Source organism: Staurois parvus, unplaced genomic scaffold (genome assembly GCF_062004578.1).
Source record: "Staurois parvus isolate SC_StPar_1 unplaced genomic scaffold, SC_StPar_1.0 ptg000562l, whole genome shotgun sequence".
In the NCBI taxonomy this organism is placed as follows: Eukaryota; Metazoa; Chordata; class Amphibia; order Anura; family Ranidae; genus Staurois; species Staurois parvus.
The window spans coordinates 10492602-10520166 of NW_028318358.1; the positions used below are offsets into that span (position 1 = coordinate 10492602).

Below are 27565 nucleotides of genomic sequence, written 5' to 3' on the forward strand. Positions count from 1 at the left end.
CCTGAGCTGCATACTTCCAGTTCTAGATCAGTTCAAAACATGCTGAAACCAGAGTCTGCATAAAAATCAATCATTTTAGGAGGAGCACCACAATTGAAGCCTACAAGCTTTTCTCAAGGAATGTGTACTCTAAGACCTAGGGTCAGTTTGTACAGTAAGCTTTTATAAAGCATTTTCAAACTTTTGAACAAGCTTCAGGTGGCTTTGTTTAATCTTTTAAAGCACCCTTTAACTCCACTTTGAGAATGCTCAACACATATCCAACTGGCTGCCATTTTAAACAAGCTAATAGCAGGCGTTAGTCAAGTTTTATGCAGCCCTGAAGCCTACTGAATCCTGCAAACAACGTGTTTAAAGTGACAGCTACCACTTAGATGTGTTCTTAAAGTGGAGAAAAGTTCAATGTGATAAAAATGGTAGCAGATAGTCTCTTCTGCTATAAAAACTGAGTTCTAAAAAATATTTCCTGGCTTGCTAAACACATTTTCTTCAAATTATACACTGATTAGCACATGCACAGATCAGTGTGCAATCCTGGCATCTTGCAGATACTGGGAGTAAGAGCCAGGTGGCAGGAAAAGTAACTTCTGTGTCCACCCAGTGGAGATCAGAGGCAAGATGGTGGCAGCAACAGTGCAACAAGGGGGAGTGTGGCCTCAAATCAGTGGAAGAGGGCATATTAAAGGTAAGCCTGCATATTATACGTCATTCAGGAGGTACTGATAAAAAAGGGTCACAGTTAATGCATTCTCTGACCAATCTAAACCATAAGTTAATTTTATTGTGAAGTGTCATGGCACTTTATTTTTTTTATTTTTATTTTTTTACAAAATATCATACATGATTAATAAGTAATAAAATGAATAAAAAAACAGGCATAAGAATTTACAACACACAATATTGAAATGAAAAGAAATGACTTATTACAGATAAGCAGACATTTAAGTGTACCTGTTATTTACAAAGAGGCAGCCATTTTGTGAGGTGTACCAAGCAGTCTACTGGCTTACTAAGACTTAGATACTTGTTCTTCGTGAATTGCTAGGCTCGATTATCTAAATAAAATGGCTGACTAATGTGTCAGAACAACAAATGCACTTAAGCCAAAAGTAGTCAGACTTTGTTTAAAAAAAAAAAAATAATTAAAAATTGAACTTTCATTAGTATTCTACAAAAAGAAGTCTATTTCTACAATACTTTTTTCTATATTTCAATATACTTGTTTGCAAAAGTAGAAAAAAAATGAAATAAAAAAACTAATGAATCACATTCCTGCATTAACTGGGGGGAGTCATCAGTAACGGTGCAGTGTGTAATATTCCACCATGGACTGGTGAGCCTAGATCCACCTGGATATTTTCTAGATTTGCTACAAATGTACTACTTGACACCACTATGATTTCTTCTCTTTCATCAGGTGCACCTGGTTCTACATGTTTTACAAAAACAACTGAGTACTGTCCGTGATATTTTATTTGCAGTAACATCCAAATTCTTAGGACAAGCTTTCGGGGTATACCCCCTTCTTCAAGGTCCAAGCAGTGCAGTACATTTTACAAAGATGCAATGCTTTTTCTGACCAACAGAGGAAGAAATATATAAAACGAGTAACCAATATGAGAGCGTTGTCTCAACAACTGAGCTGAAATGGGACTACAGAAGCTGCAGGACGTTATTATAGTTTGATATATGTAACCACTTTATATTGCAGCAAAAAAAAAAAAAATATACTATCTGGCAGTGATATCCGTAACACAAAAAACCCACAAATCATTCTGGTTCTGCACACAAAACTGTAGAAAGTTGCTGTTCAACAGTATTATTAATTTAAGTAATTTATGCTTTTTGGCAGATGATAATCTGGAAGCACTGCATTTGAAAGCTCTAAAGATGCTTGCCAGATCACAAAGTTAGTTTACAATGGATAAGTTCACCTTTGGGAACAGTTTTTAGGGTGGAACATGTAATATGTTCACACTGATGCAGCCGCTCCCCGACCCTCTAGTGACAGTGAGAAGGGGATCTTCTCCATAAACTCAATCACAATTGCAAAAAAAAAAAAAAAAAACACAAAAGTGGCCAAGTGGGTGGGGCTCTGCCCATCTGGCTGCATCATTCATTCACAGAATTCTGTGAATAGGAGAACTACAAGTACCAGCAGCCTTTGCGACTGTCAGCTTGTAGTTCTCCATGAACTACCAGGGCGCTGTTGAGAGCTCTAGGTAGCTCATTGTTCCTTTCTGTCATTATGTAACTGCCTGCCTGTACGAGCAGAGTTTAAACAGACCATCTGCAGGAGTCCTGTATTGCACCCGCAATCTGCTGATACTGTGTGCAGTGCTGTGCAGGCTCCTAGTAAAAAAAATAATTATATATATATATATATATATAAATAATAAATGCACATTTTTTTAACCTGCAAAAAGATGAGAATTTTTTTTTTTTTTAAAGTGAACTTATCTTTTAAAAATTCTATCCCCATCCAAATTTAGTTCAACTTTATGTTCTATGTTATAGAAGCAGATAATAATACCCCAAATTCATATGAATCAACATTCAAATTCAGTTTAGTATTTTTACAAACGCAGTAAAAGGAAATGGGCTAAAATGTTAATCAAAATAAATACAGTAACCGTTAAAAAAAAATAACATAAAATAATGAGTTTTGCAGCCACAACTAAATTTAAAAATTTCTTTTGCACGATTCGGGCACGTTTGTCACACAAAAATGCATTACATTTTCAGGCGCCATAGAAATTAAATGGCACCTGAACATGATGATGTGCGATTTCACATATTAACAGCGCATTTTCAAATTGTGGGCGATTTAAAATGAACGGAGCCTAAATGAAACATGCTATTAGGCATATTCTTCATTAATGACCATTATTTAGAGAAGGCAGAGTTGTTTAGTAACACATACCAAGACCAGTAACACGTTAATATAAAAAGCCGACATATTAAAAAGTCAGGCCATAAAAAAAAATGTATTTCAGTTTTAAAGTAGAAACTAGTGGGTGCAATTGCCAATCTACTTTCCCATACTGCGGAGAGAGTCCTGATTCTTCCACGTCATCCTCCCTATTCCAGCTTCACCTTTTAGTAATTCATGTTTTAGTCTTAGGCCCAGTGTTGTTGAGATTTGGACATGCGACAACGAGCAGTTTACAATCACATGCATTTGACATCAGTTTGAGAATTCTAGGACCATGTATGATTCACTGACCAGTGCATTTGTCGTCCTTTTGACCTGCACTTTACCTCCTACGCTTTATAACCTTCTTTAAGGTAGAACTTTGACTTCCTATTTAAAGAAAAAGAAAAAAAAAAGTGCTGCAGAACTAACAACTTTCCTGTCGTCCTGCAAAGTCTCACAAATACCTGCTGATCCTGCCAGTGAAGTCCATTGTTGGTGTGACAATTATGTCGTACTGCTCCTGAATTCAGACTAGAGTTGACACTATCATGTAGCATGTTTGCTCTACAGAGAAATGAAAAAAAAAAAAGTAGCAGGGCATGTGGTTATCAAGAGTTGTCACTGCTAATTCACATGCCTGTAGCTGGTCAGTCAGCAACTGGTCACTCCTAGTCCTAAGAAAAACAGAAAAATCCAGTGCAGAGGAGCTCAAAGTGTAGTATTAGAATGCACCACTTATTAAAAGAATATAAAAAATGCACTCCTAAAAGAATAAAAGGGAGGGCATCTGTAGCAGGACACAGGCTGCTAGGATATCTATAATCCACTCCAAGGCTCAGGAGTGCTGAGGGAAGCCCACCTGGTCTAAAGGGAAGGAATGCTGCAGATCTAAGAAGACTCCGCTGAATCTACACACCCAGGAGAGGCAGAATAGAAGTCAGCCGCTTTCAATGCAGACACGCTCCACGAAGTGATGTTATCCATCAAGGAGATGAAGATGCCCTGGAGACTGATAAAAGGGAACTCCTCCAGAAACATACGTCTCGCTGTACCAGTATCTTCATCCTCTTTATGGAAGACATCACACTCAAGGGAGGCTACTGTGGATTCAGCAGTGCCTTCCTAGAGCAGCAGCAGCATCCCTTTCCTTTAGCCCGGTTGGGGTTCCCTCAATACGTCTGAATCCTGGTGTGGATTGTAGCTATCCCCACAGCCTGTATCCAGCTGCCCACCCTTTCATTCTTTTGTGAGTGCATTTTATATATTCTATTGAATAGTGCCATTGTAATACTACACTATGAGCTCCTCTGAGCTGGATTCTTTGTTAGCTTTCATTACCCATGCAGTCAGTGTAGGGGTCTGGAGATTTGAAAGCCGTTGGCTTTAACCAGGACTGCTTTGACCTATCAGAATCACTTTTATCCATCCTAGCTTTCCTAAGGAAAGAAGGGGAAGTAGACAGGGGCTTTCAAATCATCAGACCCCTGCAGCAGCTGTGTTGATGAAAGCCAATTATCCAGAGAGGTAATTGTAGCTGCTTTTGCAGTCCCTTTTTCTTTGGATTTCTATGGCAAGAGAAAAAAAGCAATGCTGGCACGAACAAACGCCCCATATGGAATTGACAAATTCAGCAGACAAAATGACAAGCCTGGAAATGGCTAAAGAAAATGCGTAGAGCTGGGAAATTAGGATATCAGCAGCATGAAAAAGAAACATAAGACACACACTGCCAGTGTGCGATTAAACCTGTCAGTATCTAAAACCAAAATATTGTACAGTGGCAGCGTAACTGCAACTCATGATGTTGTTTTTGTTAAAGATAGATTTGGATGCAATAGTGACAACATCAGAAGGATCACAGTAATATTGTGCTAAAAGGTTCAAGCTCTACATTAACTAAACAAAACCACTAGAAGGCTTAACAGATTTTAAAGTTGAACTGCATACAGTTAAGTACATTGCTTCAAAAATTATATGGAAGCGGTTTTACTAATCAGGTACTTGCACTGCTTGTATTTAAACAAAAAAAATGTAATTGATTTTTAACAAATACAGACATGGATTGATGTGAGTATTTTATACCTGCCTAGGGTTCAGCTTTATTTAGCTCAAGGTGGAAATGCTGCTGTGGGATTTCACTGCAAAACGAACACCGTCTGTTACAGGAAGCAAGGGGAAAAAAGTGGACCAACTGGCAGGATCAACAGATTATAAAACTATTCACTTGCAAGTGCAGCGCTAAAGCATAAGTGACAAATGCAATCATAGAGTGCTTATGTGAAGAGAAGTGTTCATACAATAAAATTGTCTCAGATCTCCAAACTCCGGCCGCGGCGGTGTGAGGTCAGCACGTAAGGCTCACCCAGGCTCCTGTGGTAAGCTTCTCCCCCTAGGGGGATCTATTTCTTGTTTTGCATAGCCCTGACCCTGGAGAAGTCCGGCCCCTATTTATGGCTTCTTGAGACCCCCCCCATAAGGATCAGCATTAATGCTATTATACAAGTAGTGTTCTGGTGAATGCATATCCATACAAGGTGGTGGATTCCTATGTTGGATCATGAGCACTCTTAAGCATCACAGCTGGTATTGCTGCACCTCGTAGTTCCACAAACACCAGGCGTTGCTGTGGCCTGTAGTGCCACGGACTATGTATAATCACTAATATTGCTAAAAAGCGCACGTATCACTTGGCACTTCTGTGACCTGTAGTGCCGTGGACTATTTATATTCAGATTTTTAGAGTTTATGATTCTATGATTTTATATGACCGGAGACTGTTTTATTGTATGAACACTTCTATTCGCTCTATGATTGCATTTTGTCACTTACGCTTTAGCGCTGCACTTACATTTGAATTGATTACTGTGGGTTTGTTACCTTGCCTTTTGTGCTAGCAGCTACCATATTATCTGCACTCACCTTATATCTCAGGTTATAAAACTATTATATAGGGGGACTCGGAAAAACAAAAACTGCTGTAACCAGTAAGAGGCAGTTATCGTATAGGACCTTTTTTTTTATTATTTACTTAGATCCAAAGGGACCCTACGATAGCACAGCAATAAGTTTAAAAAAAAAACAAAAAAAACTTCCAAAACAAACAACTGCCTCCAGCTCTTCGTTGTAGAAGTACAATGACTAACATTGTATTTCCCCAAATTTAGAGGGAACAAAAAATAAACACAGGCAGATACTAAAACATAAAACAGGCAATTATCTATTGTGTGAAATCTTCTTGGTCCTGAACAGTCCCTTCTGCTGCCAAATAAATACAGAAAATAACTTCTATATTATTTGTGACAAAATACCTCTAATGTTACTAAACTTTTCATGAAAACAGTTACATGAATTTAGGCAACCTAAGCACCTTTACCTTGTACAGTTCTTGCATATTTAATAAAATGGAAAGTATTAACAAGTCGGTCATTGCAGGGGGCTACACAAGGATTATACAGTAAAGATTTTTGGTAGTACCAGCAGGCTAAAAAAGGGGTTAAGACGACAGTGCCAAGTTAAAGTGGTATTAAACCCAAAAAGCAAACATTATATTGCAGCTTACAAATTCTTAGATGTGATGGCTGCATAAGTTTTCTTTCTAAGGCCCTGTGTCCTTTAATTTCATCTGGTGATCTGGTCAGTAACTGTTTTGAAAAAGAACAAGCTTTCCTACAAATGTATCAGTTAACACCATTGAGACAAACCATTTAACACTGATAGGGGTGCTTACAGTGATCAGCTTTTATTTATTCCTGTACTGTAAAACATTTATCCCACACGGAAAAAAAGACGGTTCCAGTTACTGCTTGTGTAACTCGTGTGAGCTAAAGAGTGCCTTAAATTTTTTTACTACATTTAAATCTGCTAGTACAAATCGGATTGGTTACTACAGAGACGACTATCTGACTTTCCACTGTGTTCATTCATGTTAATGTGGTACTCTCACTTCAAAGCTGCTAGCAGGTACCTGAAGCAGCTGTTATTGCTTCCTCCACAAACGATGCTGTGCTATTTAAACTAGCTAAACTCTGACACTTCTGTGTACTGTTGTTGCTTGACCACTTCTCCTACCACTCTCACATATTCCTAATCGTCTATCACAATAATGGGCAGCCTGATTGGCCAATAGGAATACGTGTGGAAGCAGAAGACAGGCAACCTCTATTATTACACAGAAGTGCTGGAGCTTAATGCAGTATTAAACCCAAAACCAAAAATGTAATATATTGCACCTTACCAATCCTTAGATGTGGTGGCTGCATTGGTTTCTTTTTTCAGGCTCCCTCCCACCCCTTTTTTTCAACTGTGAACTATTGAGTAACACACCTCCTGTAGTAGACTCCTCTGCTCTGGATGAAAGAGCACAGGGGAACCTTCGTACAGCAGCACTGTCAGTCTGTCTGGGGGGAGGGGAGTGTTAGTGGATCTAAATCTGTTATTCCATCCAACAAACTGAAGACAGACTCCAGCTCACACTGCAGTTACACAGTTACTGGATGTTTTTCTTTTGGGATAAAAGTTTTATGCAAATAAAAGCTGACCGTTGTAAGCACCTCCGTCAATGGTAAATGGTTTGTCTCAACACTCCAACTGCTACATTTGCAGGACAGATTGTTCTGTTGAAAACCAACATACTTGTCGGCTGGATCATCAGCTGAAAATAAGGGAAAGCAAGCCTAAAAAAGAAAAAAATGAATGCAGCCATCACATCTAACAAATGGTAAGCTGCATAAATGTTTGCTTTTGGGTTTAATACCACTTAAAGGCTAATCCTTAGATTTTAGAGAACTTTAGTTTATTTGGACCAAGGTGGTCCAAATGAACTATTTACTTCACCAACAGATGTATTGTGTGGGCTGTATAAATAGGATCTCCAGCTTGCTGCCAGAACACTGAGCTGAATGCTGTATGTAGTTCATACAGCGCTGAGAGCTGTTCCATGTCTTATTAAAGCAAATAGTTCCAGCTTGGTCCAAATAAACTATTTAACATTCACTAAAGCCTGGAGATCACCTTTAGGGCAATTAGAACAGCTGGCATTCAAGTGTGTGCTTTGGTTGGAGATTAAAACCAAAGTTGCTGCCGGTAAGTGATGTAGGCAATTTATACCTGCCAGCACTTTTTTTTTTCTTTTTACATGATAGAATCACTTTACAGAGCATTGGTTCACCTCGACAACAAGGAAGCAGTGATTTTATAGACTGACGTAAACATTTACAGAACACCATTCTGTTGATTTTACAACCATTTCCATACAGTTCCCTTCATGATATAGAATTACACTGAGTGTGAGAGACCTGGGTGTCACCCATAACCTGCAAAGATAGTTTGAATTCTGACTTGCCAATTGGAATCAGGTGGCCTAAACTAAAATGTGTAGCCACCTTTACAACCTAGTGATATCAGTTCTTTACAAAGTTTGATACTCATAATATTAGTTCAGCTTGCAAATCTCAATGAATTTGTGCTCAACATCAACAAAAGTCCAACTTTCAGTTTTTTCAGCCAGGGTTGTGGAAACTTCTTGCCTGAATAAACACAGTCCTTAGTTGTTTATCGTTTTCACTTTCACTCTTCCATTAATGGCTGGACTGCAGTGTAGTATAAATTCAGTCATCTAGACTTCCATTATTTTGTATTACAGATAAAACACCCTCCCCCCAATCATCAGTCATCTGTCCTTTTAGATAATTCTCTTAAGATACTGGGTCCTATTACTGGTACTGGTGGTAAATATGTCCTGAGTAAACAAACATTCTGGACACTGAACTGACAGCTAAAACCACAAGCTACACAACAAGCTCTATATTGGCACTCTGTGGACGGTTGCCCTGGCACATCCTCTTGTGTCTCAGGAGTCTGTCCGTCCTTGAAAAAGCCTTAAAGAAAAAAAAACAGCAAATTGTAATTATTCAAACAATAACCACAACTAAATATTCAACAGAATACTAGATCTTTGGTGAAAAAAAATGTCATAAAGTGGATTTCCAACTAAAATCAAACTAGCCTTAATTATTTTATTGTCCCCTCACCCCTCCTAACACTTATGCTGACTAACCTGTAAAAAAAAAAAGATGTATATACTTACCCATGGTCAGTCTAGTCATATGATCCCGCTTCAGCCAGTAGCGATTGCAGGGGAGAGAAGAGAGTGCTTAAAGGAACATGTTATACCCTCTTTTAAAGGTGAACGTATCCTTTAACATTGGCTTGTAAAGCCTGGAGCAGTGAAGTCACACATAGCATAACCATTGTCGGTGCTCCCTCCTCTTCCCTGCAGCTGCCACTGGCTGACACAGGGGAGCCATGTTACATGACCGAACCAGAGCAAGCTGAAAATAGTAAGTATATGCATCTTTCTTGCACAGGTTAGTCATCATAATTGTTAGGAGGGTGGTGGGAATATTTTAAGGCTAGCTAGTTTAAAGCTGGAATTCCATTTTAAAGTGGTTGTAAACCTCAGACAAGAAATATGAATAAAGCATATCCCTCTATAGTATATACTTCTTTCAATCCAGAGCACTAAGTGTCATTTCTGTCTGCTGCTTCATTCCTCTGCTATAAGCATGAATTCTGACAAGTTTTCCTAACACTAAGGAAACCGAAAATTCAAAATGCACTTCGCGAAAACCGAAACACACAGTTTTTAAAAATGAATATATTTTTTGGAAAAAAATACACTTTGATTAAAAAAACAAAAAAAAAAATATATATATACCCCAATTTTTTTGTAAAATATGAAAGAGAATGTTACAGCGAGTAAATAGATACCCAACATGTCACACTTTAAAATTGCACACGCTTGTGGAATGGCGTGAAAACTGTGGTACTTAAAAATCTCTATGGGTGATGCTTTAAAAATTTCTACAGGTTAGCAGTGTAAAGCTACAGAGGAGGTCTAGTGTGAGAATTATTGCTCTTGCTCTGACGTTCGTGGCGATACTTCACGTGTGTGGTTTGAACACCATTTACATGTGGATATGGCCTACATATGCGTTCACCACAGGGGGACAGGGGCACTTTAAACTTTTTTTAAAATTTGTTCAATGTTTTTTGTTGTTTTTTTGCACTGTCCTTTTAAAAAAAAATAATTTAAAGCATTGGATCCAAAAAAAAAAAAAGAAAAAAAAAAGCATTGATCTAGTGCTTTAAAATAAATCAAAAATAGCCGGAACCGGAAGCGACATCACTCCGGTCCTCCAAGAGCAGAGAGATGAGTGGAGGCCATCTTTCCTTCACTAATCTCTATGCCCAACGCCGGGATCGTTTGATGGTTTCTCAGGTAAGGATGAGAACTACTGAGCGGCGGCAGAAGCAGGCGGCAGGGTTTTTTCGGCACCTGTATTGGTGCTTTTTTCCCATATTGGCCGAAAGGGGCGTTTTCAGCTGAAATGTTTCGGCCACTGAAATTTCGGTGCATCCCTACTTTGAATGGATGTAGAGAAGACTGCAGGTAAACAGATACACACAGATTAAACAAATCCTCCTATGTAAGTTGTATCACCTGAGGATAGTCGCTTCACTGGGTATATGCAAGGGTTTACAACCACTTTAAAAGAGAAGTATGGATTCCCCCCACCAATTATACTTGCCTAGGTGGATGCAACATTGGTCTCATGCTGCATCTGTCCCCTGCCGGCTGTGTGTGTGAGAACTCAGCGATCACATGACCACTGAGTTCTCACAGCAGCTCTGAGCAGAGAATGGTGACTGTCATTCACCGCTGTCTGCTCTGCCCCGTGCTCACTGGAGCACTGGGCTGTGGAGGGAGAGAGAGTGGCTGGCTCAGGCTGTCAGCGGTTCGCTGAGAGGCTGAGCCAGGTGCCGCTCCAGACTCTGGGGTGGATCACGACTTTGAAGTCTGGATCTATCCCCAGCCAGGACAAGATGGGAGACATCAGCTGACAGCAGGCTTCAGCCCACTGTTGGCTAAAAACGGGTCAAAGGAGTGCAGAACGAACTGCACTCCTGTGATCCACAGGAGGACAGTAAAAAAAAGAAAAAAGAAAAGAAAAAACCTTTGGCTGTACTTCTCCTTTAGGGGAACACTGTCCACATTTTAAAGTGTGTAAAGGATTTTTTTTTTCAGTCTGGATAAAGCGAGGAAGTGTTAACACCTGTCAGGTTTTTTTGCCATCTGTGTCTCAGTGAGATTCATTCTATTTATCCTGTTGACCATTGCCACCAAGACAAAAATCAAGGAGAAATCCTAAATGTTCGAGATTTTATAAAAATCGCAAGAGATGAGGGGAAAGCCTCCAATGGACCAAATATTCTGGTGACAGATGGGAATCCCCCCCACCACACACTTTTGTAAAGATTTGCAGTCACTTCCTGTTGCATCTCCAAAAGCAGGATACTGGCAGCAAAAAAAAAAATCACCCTGGATAAAGACATTCGTAGAAGAAAGAAAGCCATTTCTCTTTCAGTATACAACAGACATTGACAAAGAACACCTCCACAAGGGCACACTATTCTGAGGCTCATTTTGCAAGGTTTTAGGTTTATGCATGCATTCTATGCATGAAGGTAAATAACCTGTGTGCAGCAGCTCCCCCAATACTTACCTGAGCCCCATTGCGATCCAATGATTTGAATGACGGCCTCGGCTGTCCCGGGTCTCTGCCTCCTCATTGATTGAGACAGCAAGCGGGAGCCATGTGAATGGACACACAAAGCAACGGGAGCCCCCACAGCAAGCTGCTTGCTCTGGGGGCAAATGACGGACAGGAGGAGCCAGGACAACCTGTGGGGGACCCGAGAAGAGGATGATCCAGGCTTCTCTGTGCAAAACCACTGCTGCACACAACAGGAAAGTATAGACATGTTTGTTATTTTACACACAAAAAAAAAACAAAAAACCTTTAGAATCGCCTGAAAGACTACATTACATCATCATGGGATGTTGTATTCTGTCTTATGAGAATATTCAGAACTTTAGTATCCTATTCATTTTCAACATGAGACTAGCATGAGAAAAAAAACAAAAAAAAAAACAGAGGAGCATTCGTCTGATACTTTCACCATGTATACTAGCCTTAAGGGTTTTTTACCTTAACCACCTCCCGTCCGGCCATTGTATATAAAGGACAGTGGCAGTGCAGGGTCGGGTGACCATTTGTGACATCATTGCTTACTACGTGTGAAATCTGTGAATGATCAGAGGTCACATGGTACAAGGCTTTTCACAACAGCCTTGTACCATGTGACAAGCTGTGACCAATCACAGCTCACTCAGTAGTTCTCAATGGCTGCAAGAATGCAGCTAGAGAGAAGGAGGAATGATTGCTTTTACAGCCTTTATAGGTGTAAAAGCAATCAGTGTAAAAAAATAAAAATAAAAAAAATAATCTTCATCACCCCCCCATGGTGACACTGTACTGCTAGGGTGACAGTTTGTAAAAAAAAAAAAACAAAAAAACCCCCAAATAATATAAAAAAAATAAAAAAAATGTTTAAAAATTATAATTTTGGTTATAAACTAATATGGGTTATTTTTTTTTTACTAAAAAGATAACGGAATAAATTTTGGCCAAGATTTATGATTAAATACTATATATTTGCAAAGTTTTATAAGAAAAACACTTTTTTTTTTTTTTTTGCGTGAGTAGCGCTGAGATTCCTGAATGGCCCCGTCGTCTTCTGGGACCGGTCACGTGTCCCACAATACTACGTGGATAGAGGGTAGGAGGACAACTTCCACTTCCGATCACCTAGGCGATCGCAGGGGGAGTGGGTACCTGTCAAATTCGGGTACCCGTTAGGCCCCCCCCCCCACTCCCTAAAGGTGCCAATCCTTAATGGCAAACGGGGGACCAATCTTTAAAGCGGAACTTCCCTTTTTGGGTGGAACTCCGCTTTAATGTATTCTATTTCCTTCAATAGGCCTGGTTCACACCTATGTAGTTTGCTTCTGATCCATTTCTGCAGTGCTTTTTGTGGCGCATTTTGAGTCTTTGCACATACGTTTTACACTTTTTTAATGCAGCGCATTTTGAGTCTTTGCACATGCGTTTTACACTTTTTTAATGCAGCGCATTTTGAGTCTTTGCACATGCGTTTTACACTTTTTTAATGCAGCGCATTTTGAGTCTTTGCACATGCGTTTTACACTTTGGCAAAAAAAGCATAAAGCAAATTGCATTAATTTGTTGCTGGGCAGATTAAAAAAAACACAAAAACGCGTCAAAAAAGCACTACATGCTTTTCTGCAGTGTCACCATTGAACTATGTAGACTCAAAACACATCAATTTGCACTTAAAAAAAAAGTCCCTGACCCTTTCCAAAAATACGGCAGGTGAAAAAAAAAAGTATCAATGTGAATGTGTCCCATAGAAAACCATGTTAAATGGACTGTAGTGCACTTCTGCAAAATACACCAAAAAACACATAGGTGTCAACCAGGCCTTAGTCAATGCAGAGCCTGACAGCACTGTATAAAATGTATGTCGCATCAGCTTCATACAGTACACCACACTGTGTTAGAGAAGCAGGATGGAGACTTTTCATACTGTTTCCGGGAACAGAATTGAGTCGGGCTGAGTGCTGCTCAGCTGTTCACAGAAAATCTATTTTTTTCCAAATTTAATGCAAGGCTTCCTCTGATTGCCTAAGGTGAAGATCGTGACATTATCCGTCCACCTTGCCACCCTAGCCAATCACAGGAAGCCTTGTATTCATTCATAAAAATACAAGGTTTTCCACAATTTAGTTCCAGGAATAGGATGGTAAGTTTCCATACTGCTGTGGCAATACAGCTCTGTCTAAATTTATATAGCCGATAATACATACAGATTATACAGCACTAACAGTCGCTGAATCGATTAGTAAAGGGAATGGTTCATTTGACCAGTTTGGCCTAAATGAACTATTTAACCACTTCCTGTCCGGACACTTTTACCCCCTTCCTGTCCAGGGCAATTTTCAGCTTTCAGTGCTATCACACTTTGAATGAATTGTGCAGTCATGCAACACTATACCCATATGAATTTTTTACCATTTTTTTGAGACAGATAAAAGCTTTATTTTGGTGGTATTTATTCACCGCTGGGATTTTTATTTTTTTTGCTATGTAAATGAAAAAGCCCAAAAAATTTGAAAAGTGTTTTTCTTATAACATTTTGCAAATAAATGATCTTTCATCATAAATCTTGGCCGAAATGTTTTCCGGTATCTTTTTAGTAAAAAAAAAAAAACATAAGTCAAATTAGTTTAGAACCAAAAATTATAATTTTTTAAATTTTTTTTTTTTTTTTTTTTACATACTGTCACCCTAGCAGTACAGTGTCACCATGGTGACACTGTACTACTTGTAGGGGCTGATTTTTTTTTTTTTTTTTTTTTTACAGTGATTGCTTTTACACCCATATAGGATGTAAAAGCAATCATTTCTCCTTCTCTCTGTCTGCATTCTTGCAGCCATTGAGAAATACTGAGTGAGCTGTGATTGGTCACATCTTGTCACATGGTACAAGGCTGTTGTGAATAGCCTTGTACCATGTGACCTCTGTGATCATTCACAATATTTTACACGTAGTAAGCAATGATGTCACAAGTGACATCTTGCTTACTACTTTGCATGTGATCACTGATTGGCCAATCAGTGATCACGATTGGGATCCTGTCCGGCGATCGGTGTTTCACTGTGACCGGAGGACACAGTGGGCACCGGATCACGGTGCTGCGCGCTCCCGGGGAGCGCGCACAGCTAGAAATGGCGGGTGCCATTTATGAACGGCAACCGCCCCTGGAGTGCCACCGTTCTGCCGTTTATAAACAGCAGGCAGACGGCAAGTGGTTAAAGTCACAGAATTTCTATATTTAGAATTAAAAGGCTATTGAGGTTTTAATCTCGAGTCACTCACAGCTCCTTTTATCTGTGAAAGACTCCATTTATGAAAGTCTCCCCTTTTTGTTTCTGAACTCCACTTCCTCTGCCTTGGATTTTTACATCTTCAGACAGTATAGAGTAGATGAAAGATTCAACAAAGTAAATGGGTTTCCACTGGGATCAATAAGGCAGGATCTTGCCGCTGGAATCTATGAGCTTTAGAAGAAGCAGGTGAATGATAGAAATATAAATAAAAGGAAAAAATGCCATCATATAGGGTGTAAACACCGATCAAAGGGACCTCTCTGACCCACCCTATTTTGGGGTGTGGATTATAAACCGAATATGAGCATATTAGAAAAAGTTAGCAGCTGACTAGAGCAAACTGCAAAAAAATAGCGGTATTTTAAATCCAATGCAGAGTAAGCAATAAACATCAATAATAGATGCAAATAATTTCTTTATCATGATCACTAAGATCTTCTGAAAGGGTGGGCATATAACATGGTGAATATAGTCAACCAAAAAAGTAAAAGCAGTGAATTAAAAAAAAAAAAAAAAAAAAAGTCCTGCGTATGCACTTAGCTAGATCATGTTGATTAAGCATATGGCTGGGAAACCGATATTTTGATACGAAGAATTCTTCATATATAGGAGGATGATAGTATTGTATGGGAGAGTCCACTTTCATAGTATTCTGAGTGATTCTATCTTCACAATTTTGATTCCTTGTTGTTTTCTAATAGTGACATAACTTTAAGCGAATACTTCTTTGCACTTCACATGTGTGGTCATCAGTATTGGTTATAGAAGTAGCAAGTGGAAAAAATCTTAGGGAATCAATATGTGTAGTGAACGATATGTATGAGAACAATCACCATATTCATAGATATGTCATCAAGATGAATCTAATACAGTGATCATTGATGAATTACTTTAAAGAGGAAAATCTAATTGAATCTAAAATATTACCTTCATTATATCTCGTCATCATCATGTAAAGTATGCTGACTAGAAAGATTAACAGTGTGTGGCCAGCCTCAATCGGACGATATTTCTTTAACGGAATGACCTCTATTAATGGCACTATTATGCTAAATCTAAAATAAATGACAAATATTATCCATTAATGATTTTTTTCATCTTACTAATAAGTATATTATGGTAAATACCCTAATAGAGTTCGTCGTATGTAAAGAGAAATTGGATCTGGTGATCCGCTATCAAGAATGAAGACGTTTCCTCTTGTTCATAAAAGAATTTTGACTGTAGATAGTATATAGGTATCTAGAATCTTGATCCTGTAATTGCATTGATTCATATAGATGAAAAATAGCCCTTAATAGGCCCAAAAATTCCTCTTAAGTAAAAGAAAGACGGTTCCTTGAGAAGGTTATGGACAAAAGTCCCGTTTTATATCATAATGTAAATCGATGCTGGACGCATATCACATATAGAGTAGTCACCTTAATAGGTCCAAAAATGTCTCTTCTAAATAAGAGTTATAAAGTTCCTCTGTGAAGACCAAGAACAAAAATGTTCCATGTAATATCAAAGTGCAAATCAATGTTTAGCACATTTCGAAAATTACTTGCCACCGGTGGAAGTTGTATACATCACCATACATTACTGAGTAGACTCCCCGGAGAAAGCTCATTAGCTAGCGGTTTCCGTCTTGCCCAGTGAATATCCAAGATGGAGGCGTGTGGCATACCTCCTCCACCTCATGGACACAACAGCATGGTGTTACGTAGGGCGTGATGATGTCATTACGTTGACGTGTTTCATCCGCCAATCATCTTGGACTTCGTCAGAACTGGGAGGGGACATCTTTCCAATCCTTATATAGTACAATATTTGCATAATCTATTCTATTTGTCACCCTCTTGTGTTGAAATGTCATCATTACATTGTTTCCAAATCTAAATTAAATTCTAAAAAATGACTGACACATATAGATCATTAAAGGGTTGCTATAAGATCGACAGATATATCACATATTATATCTATTTATTATTATTCAGCAGATGACAAAATAGGGGCAGATCAAAGTTTTCATTTTCATATACTGAGTAATAGATTTTATAATGATATAGTATCATTAATAGGATACATTTAAAAGTATATTATCTATTTAAGAAACACTTTACAATTTAATTCAGTATTTAACCCCTGGGGTATCAAAGTACCCAGCGTATAAATCAAAAATTTCTCTTTTTGCAAAAGAATTCTATCAAAATCACCTCTTCTAGAAGAAATATTAAGGAGAAAAATAACTTTCACTTTCAGGCCTTCTATTTTACCCTGATGTACTTCCTTAAAATGTTGAGCTAGGGGATTTTCCCTTTCTTGTTCAGTTTTACTTTTATGATCATTTTTAATATCATGTAGATGTTCACTTATAAGTACTCTTAAAGATCTTTTTGTTTTTCCTATATAAAACTTTTTGTATAGGCATTCAAGCATATAAATCACTCTACTACTAGAGCAATTTATAAAAATCTTTATTTTGAAAGTGTTTGAATTATCCGCATTATACAAATTTTGGCTTTTTTTGTACATAAGGACAAATATGACAATGACCACATGGAAACATACCTGTAGTTTTACCCATTTTTGTCAGCCAATTTTCTTTAGGAATTTTTCTAAGTTCTGATTGTACCAAAATATCATTTAAACGAGATGTTTTTAGCTACCACTTGGGGTTTAATTTCCCACTATCTCAGCTATTCCTGGGTTGGTTGTTAATATATTCCAATGAGAATGCAGTACTTTAACTTCCTTCCATTGTTGACCAAATTTAGTTATAAACCTGATAGGTTCATTTTGTTTTATCCTATTAGTATCTCTGCTTTCAAGTAATTCACGTTGAGCTTTACTTGAAGCTTTAAATTTTGCCTTCCTCAAGGTTCTATGTGAATAGCCTCTTTCCCTGAATCTCATATATATTTGTGCAGCCTCTATTTTAAATTGAGTTTAATTTGTACAATTTCTTCGTATTCTAAGGAATTGGCCAATCGGTATACCTTGTTTCAGTGGTTCAGAGTTATGGCTACCTGCATGTAAAAGTGTATTTGCTGCCGTTTCTTTCCTATACGTTTTTGTGATTAAACTATAATCTTGAATTGAAATGGATAGATCTAAAAATTAAATTTCCTTATAGTCATCAGTATATGTTAGTTTAATATTCCTATTGTTTTGATTCAAAATAGTTAGAAATTCCAGAAGTTGGTCTATATTTCCTTCCCCTAACATGAAAACGTCATCAATGTATCTGAGCCATTGTGCAACATGGCTCTTATACAGTGGTGAGGTATAAACCTCATCTAATTCCCATAGTCCTAAATGAAGACAGGCATAAGCTGGGGCCCATTGTGCACCCATAGATGTACCACATATTTGTTGAAAAAATGCTCCCAGGAATTGAAAAAAAATTATGTGAGAGCATAAATTCCAGGAGATCGTGAATTAATTCATTTTGGGCTCCCATTTCCAGATAATGCAATTCCAGGAAATAAGCTACCCCCCTAAGACCCCATTTATGTGGGATAGATGTATATAAGGATTCTACATCAATGCCTACCACGAGTGCACCCTCTGGGACCTTAATGTTTTCGATTTTAAATAAAACATCTTGTATCTTTAACATAATACTGTAAGGCAATAACTAGATCTTTTATTAGGTCATCTATATATTTACCAATCGTTTCCAAAGGGCCATTTACAGCCAAAACAATAGGATGACAAGGTGGCTTAAGTGGGTTCTTATGAATTTTTGGGATCGCATAGAAAGTAGGAATATTATATGTATCAATTTTGAGCATATCATATTCCTGTTTATTTAACAGGTTCGCTTCATATGCCCAAATAATTTTACGATTTAGAATATTAACTATTTTAAGAAATGAGTTTTCAGATAATTTTCTTAAGTTCTTAAATCTTTTAGTTGTCTTTTAATTTTTATAGTCTTCACTATCCATAAGTACTATGGTACCTCCCTTGTCACTTCTTTTAATTACTATTTCCTTGGCATTACGTAGTTCATCAAGAGATATTCTCTCATTTTTAGTTAAATTATCTGGGTGATTTTTTCCGCAGTTAATTTTCTGTAGATCTTTATGGACTAAATTTAAAAAAAAGACTAAGCGATTTTTACTAATATTAGGCATCCTTTTTGAGGGTACTTTCAATCTCGTATTCCTTTTCCATTTCATAGATGTTGTTCCCTCTTCTACTTCTTCCTTACCCCTTTCTTCCTCTATTGTTCCTTCTTCAAGGAGATTTAATAAATCACTAAGTGCTTATCAGCCTCTGTAGTTAACCCTAGTTGTTCAGATATTTTTTCAGTATTAAATGGAATTCTCAATAGTATGTTTCTCAAAAATAGATTCAAGTCTTTAAATACCTCAAAAAGTTCTATTTTACTTGTAGGGGAAAATGATAGTCCTTTATGTAGTAAATCAAGATGTCTACATTCAAGGTTAAATTTTGATAAGTTAATCACTTTAAGGTAATTGGTATTTCCTTTAATATTCAATTTGGATAACAGATTTATTTTTTGTGACTCCTTGTTCGATTTATATTTGTCATAGTTTTGGAAGTATTTTGGGTGGTTCTTTCGTCTTTTTGTCGTTTCATTTGGTTGTTCTCCGATTTTAGAGTATCTCTGTTTTCTGTATTGTCAATCTCTCTTGTCAGCATAGTTTACATGATGATGACGAGATATAATGAAGGTAATATTTTAGATTCAATTAGATTTTCCTCTTTAAAGTAATTCATCAATGATCACTGTATTAGATTCATCTTGATGACATACCTATGAATATGGTGATTGTTCTCATACATATCGTTCACTACTCATTGATTCCCTAGGATTTTTTCCCACTTGTACTTCTATAACCAATACTGATGACCACACATGTGAAGTGCAAAGAAATATTCGCTTAAAGTTATGTCACTATTAGAAAACAACAAGGAATCAAAATTGTGAAGATAGAATCACTTAGAATACTATGAAAGTGGACTCTCCCATACATTACTATCATCCTCTATATATGAAGAATTCTTATCAAAATATCGGTTTCCCAGCCATATACTTAACCACCTCCCGTCCAGCCGTTGTATATAAATGGCCGGACGGTGGCAGTGCAGGGTCGGGTGGCCGTTTATAAACGGCCTCCCCACACCCTGCTTGTGCACGCTCCCTGGGAGCGTGCAGCACCGCAATCCGGTTCCCACTGTGTCCTCCGGACACAGTGGAATACTGATCCTTGGACGGGACCCTCTGTGCGAGGTCCCGATCATGTGATCACTGATTGGCCAATCAGTGATCACATGCAGAGTAGTAAGCAAGATGTCACTTCTGACATCATTGGTTACTACATGTAAAATCTGAATGATCACAGAGGTCACATGGTACAAGGCTATTCACAACAGCCTTGTACCATGTGACAAGCTGTGACCAATCACAGCTCACTCAGTAGTTCTCAATGGCTGCAAGAATGCAGCTGGAGAGAAGGAGAAATTGCTTTTACATCCTTTATGGGTGTAAAAGCAATCAGTGTAAAAAAAAAAAAAAAAAATCTTCATCACCCCTCACAAGTAGTACAGTGTCACCATGGTGACACTGTACTGCTAGGACGACAGTATGTAAAAAAAAAAAAACATAAAAAAAATAAATGTTTAAAAATTATAATTTTTGGTTATAAACTAATTTTTTTTACTAAAAATATAACGGAATAAATTTTGGCCAAGAATTATGATTAAATACTATTTGCAAAATTTTAAGAAACACTTTTTTTCAAAATTTTTGGACTTTTTAATTTACATAGCAAAAAGAATAAAAATCCCAGTGGTAAATAAATACCACCAAAATAAAGCTTTATCTGTCTCAAAAAAATGCCAAAAAAGTAATATGGGTACAGTGTTGCATGACCGTGCAATTGTCATTCAAAGTGTGATAGCACTGAAAGCTGAAAATTGGCCTGGACAGGAAGGGGGTAAAAGTGTCCAGACTGGAAGTGGTTAATCAACATGATACAGCTGAGTGTATACGCAGGACATTTTTTTGTTTTTAATTTGGTGCTTTTACTTTTTTGGTTGACTGTATTCACCATGTCATATGCCCACCCTTTCAGAAGATCTTAGTGATCATAATAAAGAAATTATTTGAATGATAGAATTAGCCAGCAATTACCAAAATGAAGAAAAAACCCCCAAAAAACAGCAAACTGGCCTCTTAATTTTTCAAGTAATGAGACACAATGAGAGACATATAGCGGTCGCTATTGATAGCCTCTTTTTGAAAATGGTAGTTACAAAGCTATTATTCTGACCACATATCTTCAATTTGTAGTAACCACTTCCTTTCAGAGTCTCTCTCTGGCTGAAAACTCTGTACAGCCACATCTGAACAGAGCAGGCAGAGAAGTGGAAGGGGGTCATTCCTCTGATCATTCAGCTGTGTGTTTCAATTCAACCACTTGATGCCCAGCGATGTACCTGTACGTCGCTGGCTTGGAAAGGTGATATCTCAGTCATCAATGCAGCGATGACTGAGAGATTATTTTTTTCAGCTAATGATTTCCTTCTAAGAAGCCACTGGATTACTTTTACAGGTTGCGGAACGAGGTCCCACCCTCCTCCTGCCGCTGCCTTTACCAGACTCTCCCGAGTGGGGAGCTCGGTAAGGATGCCCAGACGGCATCAGCTTCCCTGAATACGGAGAGGAACTGATCTTGCTCCTCCCACTATGATGTCAGAAACCGGTTCCTTTGTTTACAAACCATTGCCAGTTTGTGTAGCAGATCAAACCGATCTCAGTTTCATCTGCTGCTCTGGAGTTCAGAGGAGAGATCTGCGGTCCATGAGACCTGCCATGGCCCATGTTATCACAAGGGATGTTGCACTGTTTGTTCATCAATTGTGATAGCAATAAAAAGGATTTAAAAAAATGTAAAGTACAGTGTAACAATAAAATAAAATTTAAATATTAGCCCCGTCCTCGTGAACAAAGGTGAACACACAAGTCAGTCCCGCACACATGTAAACCACAAATCGCACCACAAATGTGAGATATCACCCCGAAAGCAATAATTCTAGCACCAGACCTCCTGTGTCAATCTAAAGTAATAACCTGTAAAGGCTTTTAAAGCATTGCCTATGGATAATTTAATGTACCATAGTTTGTCGCCGTTCCACAGGTGTGCACAATTTTACAATGTGACGTTTGGCATCTATTTACTTGGCGTACCATCTTTTATATTTTATCAAAAAATGTGGTATTCTATTGCAAAAAAAAAAATCACTGCACACATACGGCGTAACATAAAAATTGCAACACCCACCATTTTATTCTCTAGGGATTTTGCTTTAAAAAAATATGTTGGGGGATCTATGTACTTTTCTAGCAAAAAAAAAAAAAATGCTGATTGTTACATGTAGCAGAGGCTTGTCAGAATTGACTGGGGACTGAAGTGGTAGAGCTTGAACTCTGTCTCTAAAACAAGATACTTTCAGCAAGGCATGTAAGAATAATCTGGCAAAATGTGCAAAACAGTCTTGGGCTGAGGCTGAGAAAAAAGAAATATAGATTGACATACCTGCTTACATCTCTCACATTGGAACGGTTTCTCCCCACTATGGACCCGTTTGTGCCTGTCCAGATGATACTTCTGAATAAACTTCATGTCGCACATGTCACACTCAAAAGGACGCTCTCCTACAACACAACAGGCAGCCATACTGAAGATGCCTTTGCTAACACAACAGTGATCCTCGACTATGTAACCTTGACTTACCTGTGTTAGCGTACACGTCTCTGTCAACATGGTAACTCGGTGAGTAAGAAGGTAAACTTGCACCAGACCTAAAACATATACATATAAATGCGCCTGGTGAGTTTGCTGGAAAGTGCCCCATGTTAGGCTTGTGTAGTTCTCTGTAGGACCGCTGTGATATGTTCCTATGTCATACTAGGAATAAATAGATCACAAACAGTTGTGCGATGGAGATGCAAATAATTTTAACTATATAAACTAGTGAAATTCAGTTTTAAACCCTTGATTAAAAGCATAATTTTGTTCTACATCCCCAGTATACAGTATAAGACCACAGGAAGGAAAAAACAAAATGTAAACTCAAATTTTTGAATGTATTATTAAATGTAGAATATGGCGTTTGGAGGTATTTATCCTCTAGATCACAGCTGTGAAGATATCAGACACTAAAAGGATTATTTCATAACTCTACCGATTTTGCTTAACAAAGGTAGCAATGCAAGTTGGTTTGTTGAAAATCTCCACTGATGTTAATGTGGCCAACACAACTCTAGTAAGCACATTGGAGGCAGCAAATTTCATTTGGGTTCAAAAAGCAACTATCTTTATACACCAAATTTTTAAATTGACAACTTAAAATGATTAATGTTGTATTTGGTGGAGGGCATTTAGGCCCCTTTCACCCGAAGGGACTGATCAGGTCCACCTGTCACTTTTTCAGGCAGACTCGATCGGACCCTTCATTGTCCTCTATGGAGCGACCGTGTCCATTTACACCCGGCTACATCCAATTTGATCCGCTAAAAACAGATCCGCTCCCTATCCGTCTAGTGAATTGGACGACAGATGGGTTTAAATGGGCAGGCGGTCCTTTTACATCCAACCACCCATAGAAGAGAGTGGGCTGTGTCTGTGTCCGCTCTGCATAAGCAGAGCGAAAGCGGACCAGCCATCTGCCTGTTTAGCGGGGATCAGCGGACAGATCTCCCACTGAGCAAGTGGACTGATGGTGGAGCCTGCCCCGAGAAAGGGGTCTTTAAAGGCTTTCAGTCAGATAATCGTAAATAAAGATACTGCTGAGGCTGGGAAAGCAGACACTGTCAAAGGAGAAAAGAAGGATGCTGTATCGGATGAAACTGCTACCCTGGCTAGTTAGAATTGATATGTTGGTATTGAATTTCATTTTACAAAAAGCACACTAACTCAAAACCTATTTCAGAACTGCTCGTCCTATTTGAAAATACCCATGGTAGCAGTATCTCCATCCAGTTTTCTTTCTGTGGTTTATTTTATCTTCTCTTCCATCCCATCACGACATCACCAAAATGTGGCATTAAACTAACAGCCACAGCAATATACATTTGTAAAAAGCACATTACTTATGCTAAACTCCAGTAGACAATGATAAACTCCAGCAGACAACTGAATTTGGGGGGGTTTTTCCTGCTGTGTCATTGTTTTCTGAGAGCGGGACTCTTCTGCGACCATAATACACCGATCAGTACCACAGCAGATTGGCTACATGTGCTGATCGAAGAAAGATTTTTCCAACAAGCCCCTTCAAGACATGTCGACCGGTAGATGGATTGCTCATGAATTGGAATGCCCATAGGTAGATTGAAATTTGCATGGTCCATGCTAAACTGGCGTATTTTGGTCCATCTACGGCCAGCTTTAGTTGCAGTACATCAGCCACCCAGGAATACAAACTGGATCTGTGGCAAGTACTTTGGTGTTCTGCATAAACAAGATTAGGTAAAGCTTGTGAATGCATAAGAGAGCTTTTTTAACCCTTCCTAGTCAAAGAAAAGGGAAATGGCACAGTTCAAAATGTTGGCAAGTAGTTGCACTCCCATCCTTCCTGTATAAACTGTACGTGCTCTTTAATGGTATGACAGCAGTTATAAGCCTCTTCCAAAATCCAAACCTTTTAACCTGGATAAAATCTTGCATACCTGCCACACCCTCCATGAAGCAAACTGTTGATAATAAAAAAATGATGCATTTCACATATTTTTGTACTATACCATTTCTATATCAGGTGAATACAAATCAAAAATACCAAAAAATATAATGTGCTTAGATACATCTTCCCCTAATATAGATATCTTCAAGCATTATTTTTTTATACATTTAGTTTTTTTTAAATGCATCAACTTGTAACAGAAAACACATCTGAAACATTAAGTAAAGAATTCACAAATTTATTAAAATATCCTACACACACTGGCAAGCAAGAAGAGCCAGATTATACAATGTAGTTAACAGGGAAACTGACTGCCCCAACATCTCCAGGGATGAATAAAAAAAACTGCCATATTTGTATAATTACAAAATACCAACCAGGTAGGACAACACTAGCTCTCCTAAAACCTAGACCTCAATGAATATTCAAGAAAAGGGCAAACTTAGCTAACAAAAAAGAAACCCATCGCCATTCAAAAAAATACCTTATATTAGTGTTGTCCAACTCAGTCTTCAAGGGCCAAGTTCCTCCCACAGGCTTAGGATTTCTGTAATTAACAGAGAATAATGACTTTAAGGGATCTCTAATCCTATGTAGTTGATTTATCACTGTATAGTTCTGCTATAGATATTGGGAAAATTAGCTTTCCTACACTTATAACATTAGCAAGGCTGCTCAGAGTTCAACCATTCCTTAAAACTCAATTGTTTTATGGTTTTCAGGCCATAATCCCTTCACATACTTTTAGAGCTCTGGCATCCTGTGTATAATAATGTTCACACTATAACAGCTCAGGATGTATGTGACATCACTGAGGCACAACATTATTCTGATTGCAATTTACATGGCCAGGGTCAGTAAATTTAAATTTGGAAGAAGTGGAGTGAGCAAAACACAGTAACGGCTCTAGAAATTAAGTATAATTAACATACATCCAGTGACTACATTTCCATATAATGGTTATATTTAAGAAAGGACATTTACAAGGTAACTGTGCAGTAATGTAGTTTTCCAAGTAACACTGTATCAGCCCAACAACTTGTGTGGTCTGTGGCCCTTGACGACTGGTGCTGGACAGCCCCAGAAGAAAAAAAAAAAAGATCAATGGTTTAAAACAAAACTATTAAAACAAAGAGTATATATAACCATTTTTTAGCTTTGAATGGAGTAGGGAAGGGTCAAAACCTCCTGCAAGGTTATTATTTTTTTTTTCTGTCTGTGTAACATTGGGAAAATTTACATTAAATTCCCAGTCCAGAGAGATAACAGGAGGTTAGAAGAAATCGCCAAAAATGAGTAGGAAATCACCTCTTTAGGTAGGTGTCCTCGCTGGAAGATCTCTTACCTCCTGTTCAGGGGATAACTCTAAAATTTTGGATTTCCCCCACTTTCTCTCTTAGTGAAACTGGACACCAATACAAATAGGGATGAATTTCCCCAATACGGACATAGACAGCAATAAAAGAAGAAATGCACTTTAAAGCGGTATTCAAACAAAACCAAAGATGGATTATTTTGCAGCTTACCATTCCTTAGATGTGGTGGCTGCGTGAGTTTTTGTATGGCTCCGCCAACACTGTTTTCACCTGGTGAGGCCAGTAACACACCTCCTGTATTAGAGAGTCTAAATTCAGGATGAAGGAGCACAGGGGAACCCTTGCAGAGCAGAACTGTCAGTCTGGGGGAAGGAAGCGTTAGATCTACTAGCAGAATTGGATACACTAACAAATTTAAGCCAAAGTCCAGCTCACACTGTAGTTATGCAAGTAGTTAAAGCAAAAGTTTTTTTCCCTTCTAGGATAAAGGTTTTATATAAACAAAAGCTGAACATTGTAGCACCCCTGGTAGTAGTAAATGGTTTCTCAACCCTCTAACTGGTACATTTGCAGGAGAGTGTACTGGCCAGATCACCAGGTGAAAATATAAGAAAGCTGGTAAGCTGCAATATAATAAATGTTTTCTCTTGGGTTTAAAATGGCTTTAAGTACTGTATCAACTATTCTCCATTTACTGCAATTTCTAACAATGTCAAGAGCAACTTTTTTTAGAAAGTTAAAAATGCAATTTTGTAAAATAAACATAATGTATTATAGCCATATATCTGAGTAAACATTTAGTAGTGCCTGTCATCAGTGCTGGATTACTGAACTGACAAAAATTTGCAGAATTTTTATGCAAGGACTTGCCTGTGGAGACCTTACTGCTTTACCCAAAGTTTCTACAGGGTTTCTAAATGTTACACAGATGCAGAAAAGAAAAAAATACCACAATAAAAAAAAAAAAAAAAAAGACAAATCACAAGTCCTTTTATTAGCTTACTCTATGGACTTCTAAAGAGATCATTATCAGTTTCACATGAAACATACAAAAGGTCTTTTTTTTTTTTTAATTATAGGCAATTCTGTACAGGAATACATTTTACTCTGCACTATTTAGACTCATGCAGACCCATAAGCAGGATTTACAGCATGTGGCTGAAACTATTTCCCTAAAGAGAGAATGCTGGCATACTGCAACCAATCCCTGCTATAATTAGTACATGTATTTGTTAAAAATAACCAACAAAAGTTTGATAGGAAAAATAATACAAACAGTTTAGCATTTGAATGTCTTGAAAAAAAATTTATTATTTATTTTTGTCTCAGTCTGAACTTACAAGCTTCTACACATAATGTTCCCATTTAAGAATTTTTGAAGAGTTGGAACAAACATATAGCTTTAAATATGACAAAACAGCTTGTAACATTGTAGCTCTAGGTTCCTCAAGTAAGTCCATGTCTCCCCGAAACACACAGACTCTGAGAACTAGAGGACCCGGATACAGATTTAGGGCCTCTGTGTTTGCTGGCATATAGAATCAACAGCCCAAACCAGCATTGACTGCTTCGACCCCCTCCTACACTCAGAGACTCAAAGCAGAAGATTATAACCAGCACAAAAACAACCTGATGTCGGGGTCTTTTGCTGTTATGTGTAATCTGTTTATTAAGGCCCCTATTTTTTAACTGTATAAAAACCTGTATTTCTGTACAATAAAGTTATTCCTTTGGTTTTTACCTCATCTTGTCTGTGTATG

At 38.0% G+C, this 27565-nt stretch overlaps 1 protein-coding gene across 4 annotated transcripts in view; it reads right to left on the reverse strand.

The window, feature by feature from the left end:
• Positions 1 to 761: 761 nt before the first annotated feature.
• The window catches only part of ZNF740 (zinc finger protein 740), a 56875-nt gene continuing 30071 nt past the window's right edge, over positions 762 to 27565 (reverse strand). For 3 of the 4 annotated variants that reach the window (XM_089691468.1, XM_089691465.1, XM_089691466.1), the window contains 5 exons: positions 24974 to 25036; positions 24479 to 24502; positions 22545 to 22612; positions 22347 to 22465; positions 762 to 8793 (listed from right to left, as the gene is read on the reverse strand). In XM_089691468.1, the coding sequence (XP_089547594.1) occupies positions 8704 to 8793; positions 22347 to 22465; positions 22545 to 22612; positions 24479 to 24502; positions 24974 to 25036 (364 nt within the window). In that variant the 3' untranslated portion in view covers positions 762 to 8703. The remainder of the gene's footprint in view (positions 8794 to 22346; positions 22466 to 22544; positions 22613 to 24478; positions 24503 to 24973; positions 25037 to 27565) is intronic. The other variant, XM_089691467.1, reaches the window with a different exon arrangement.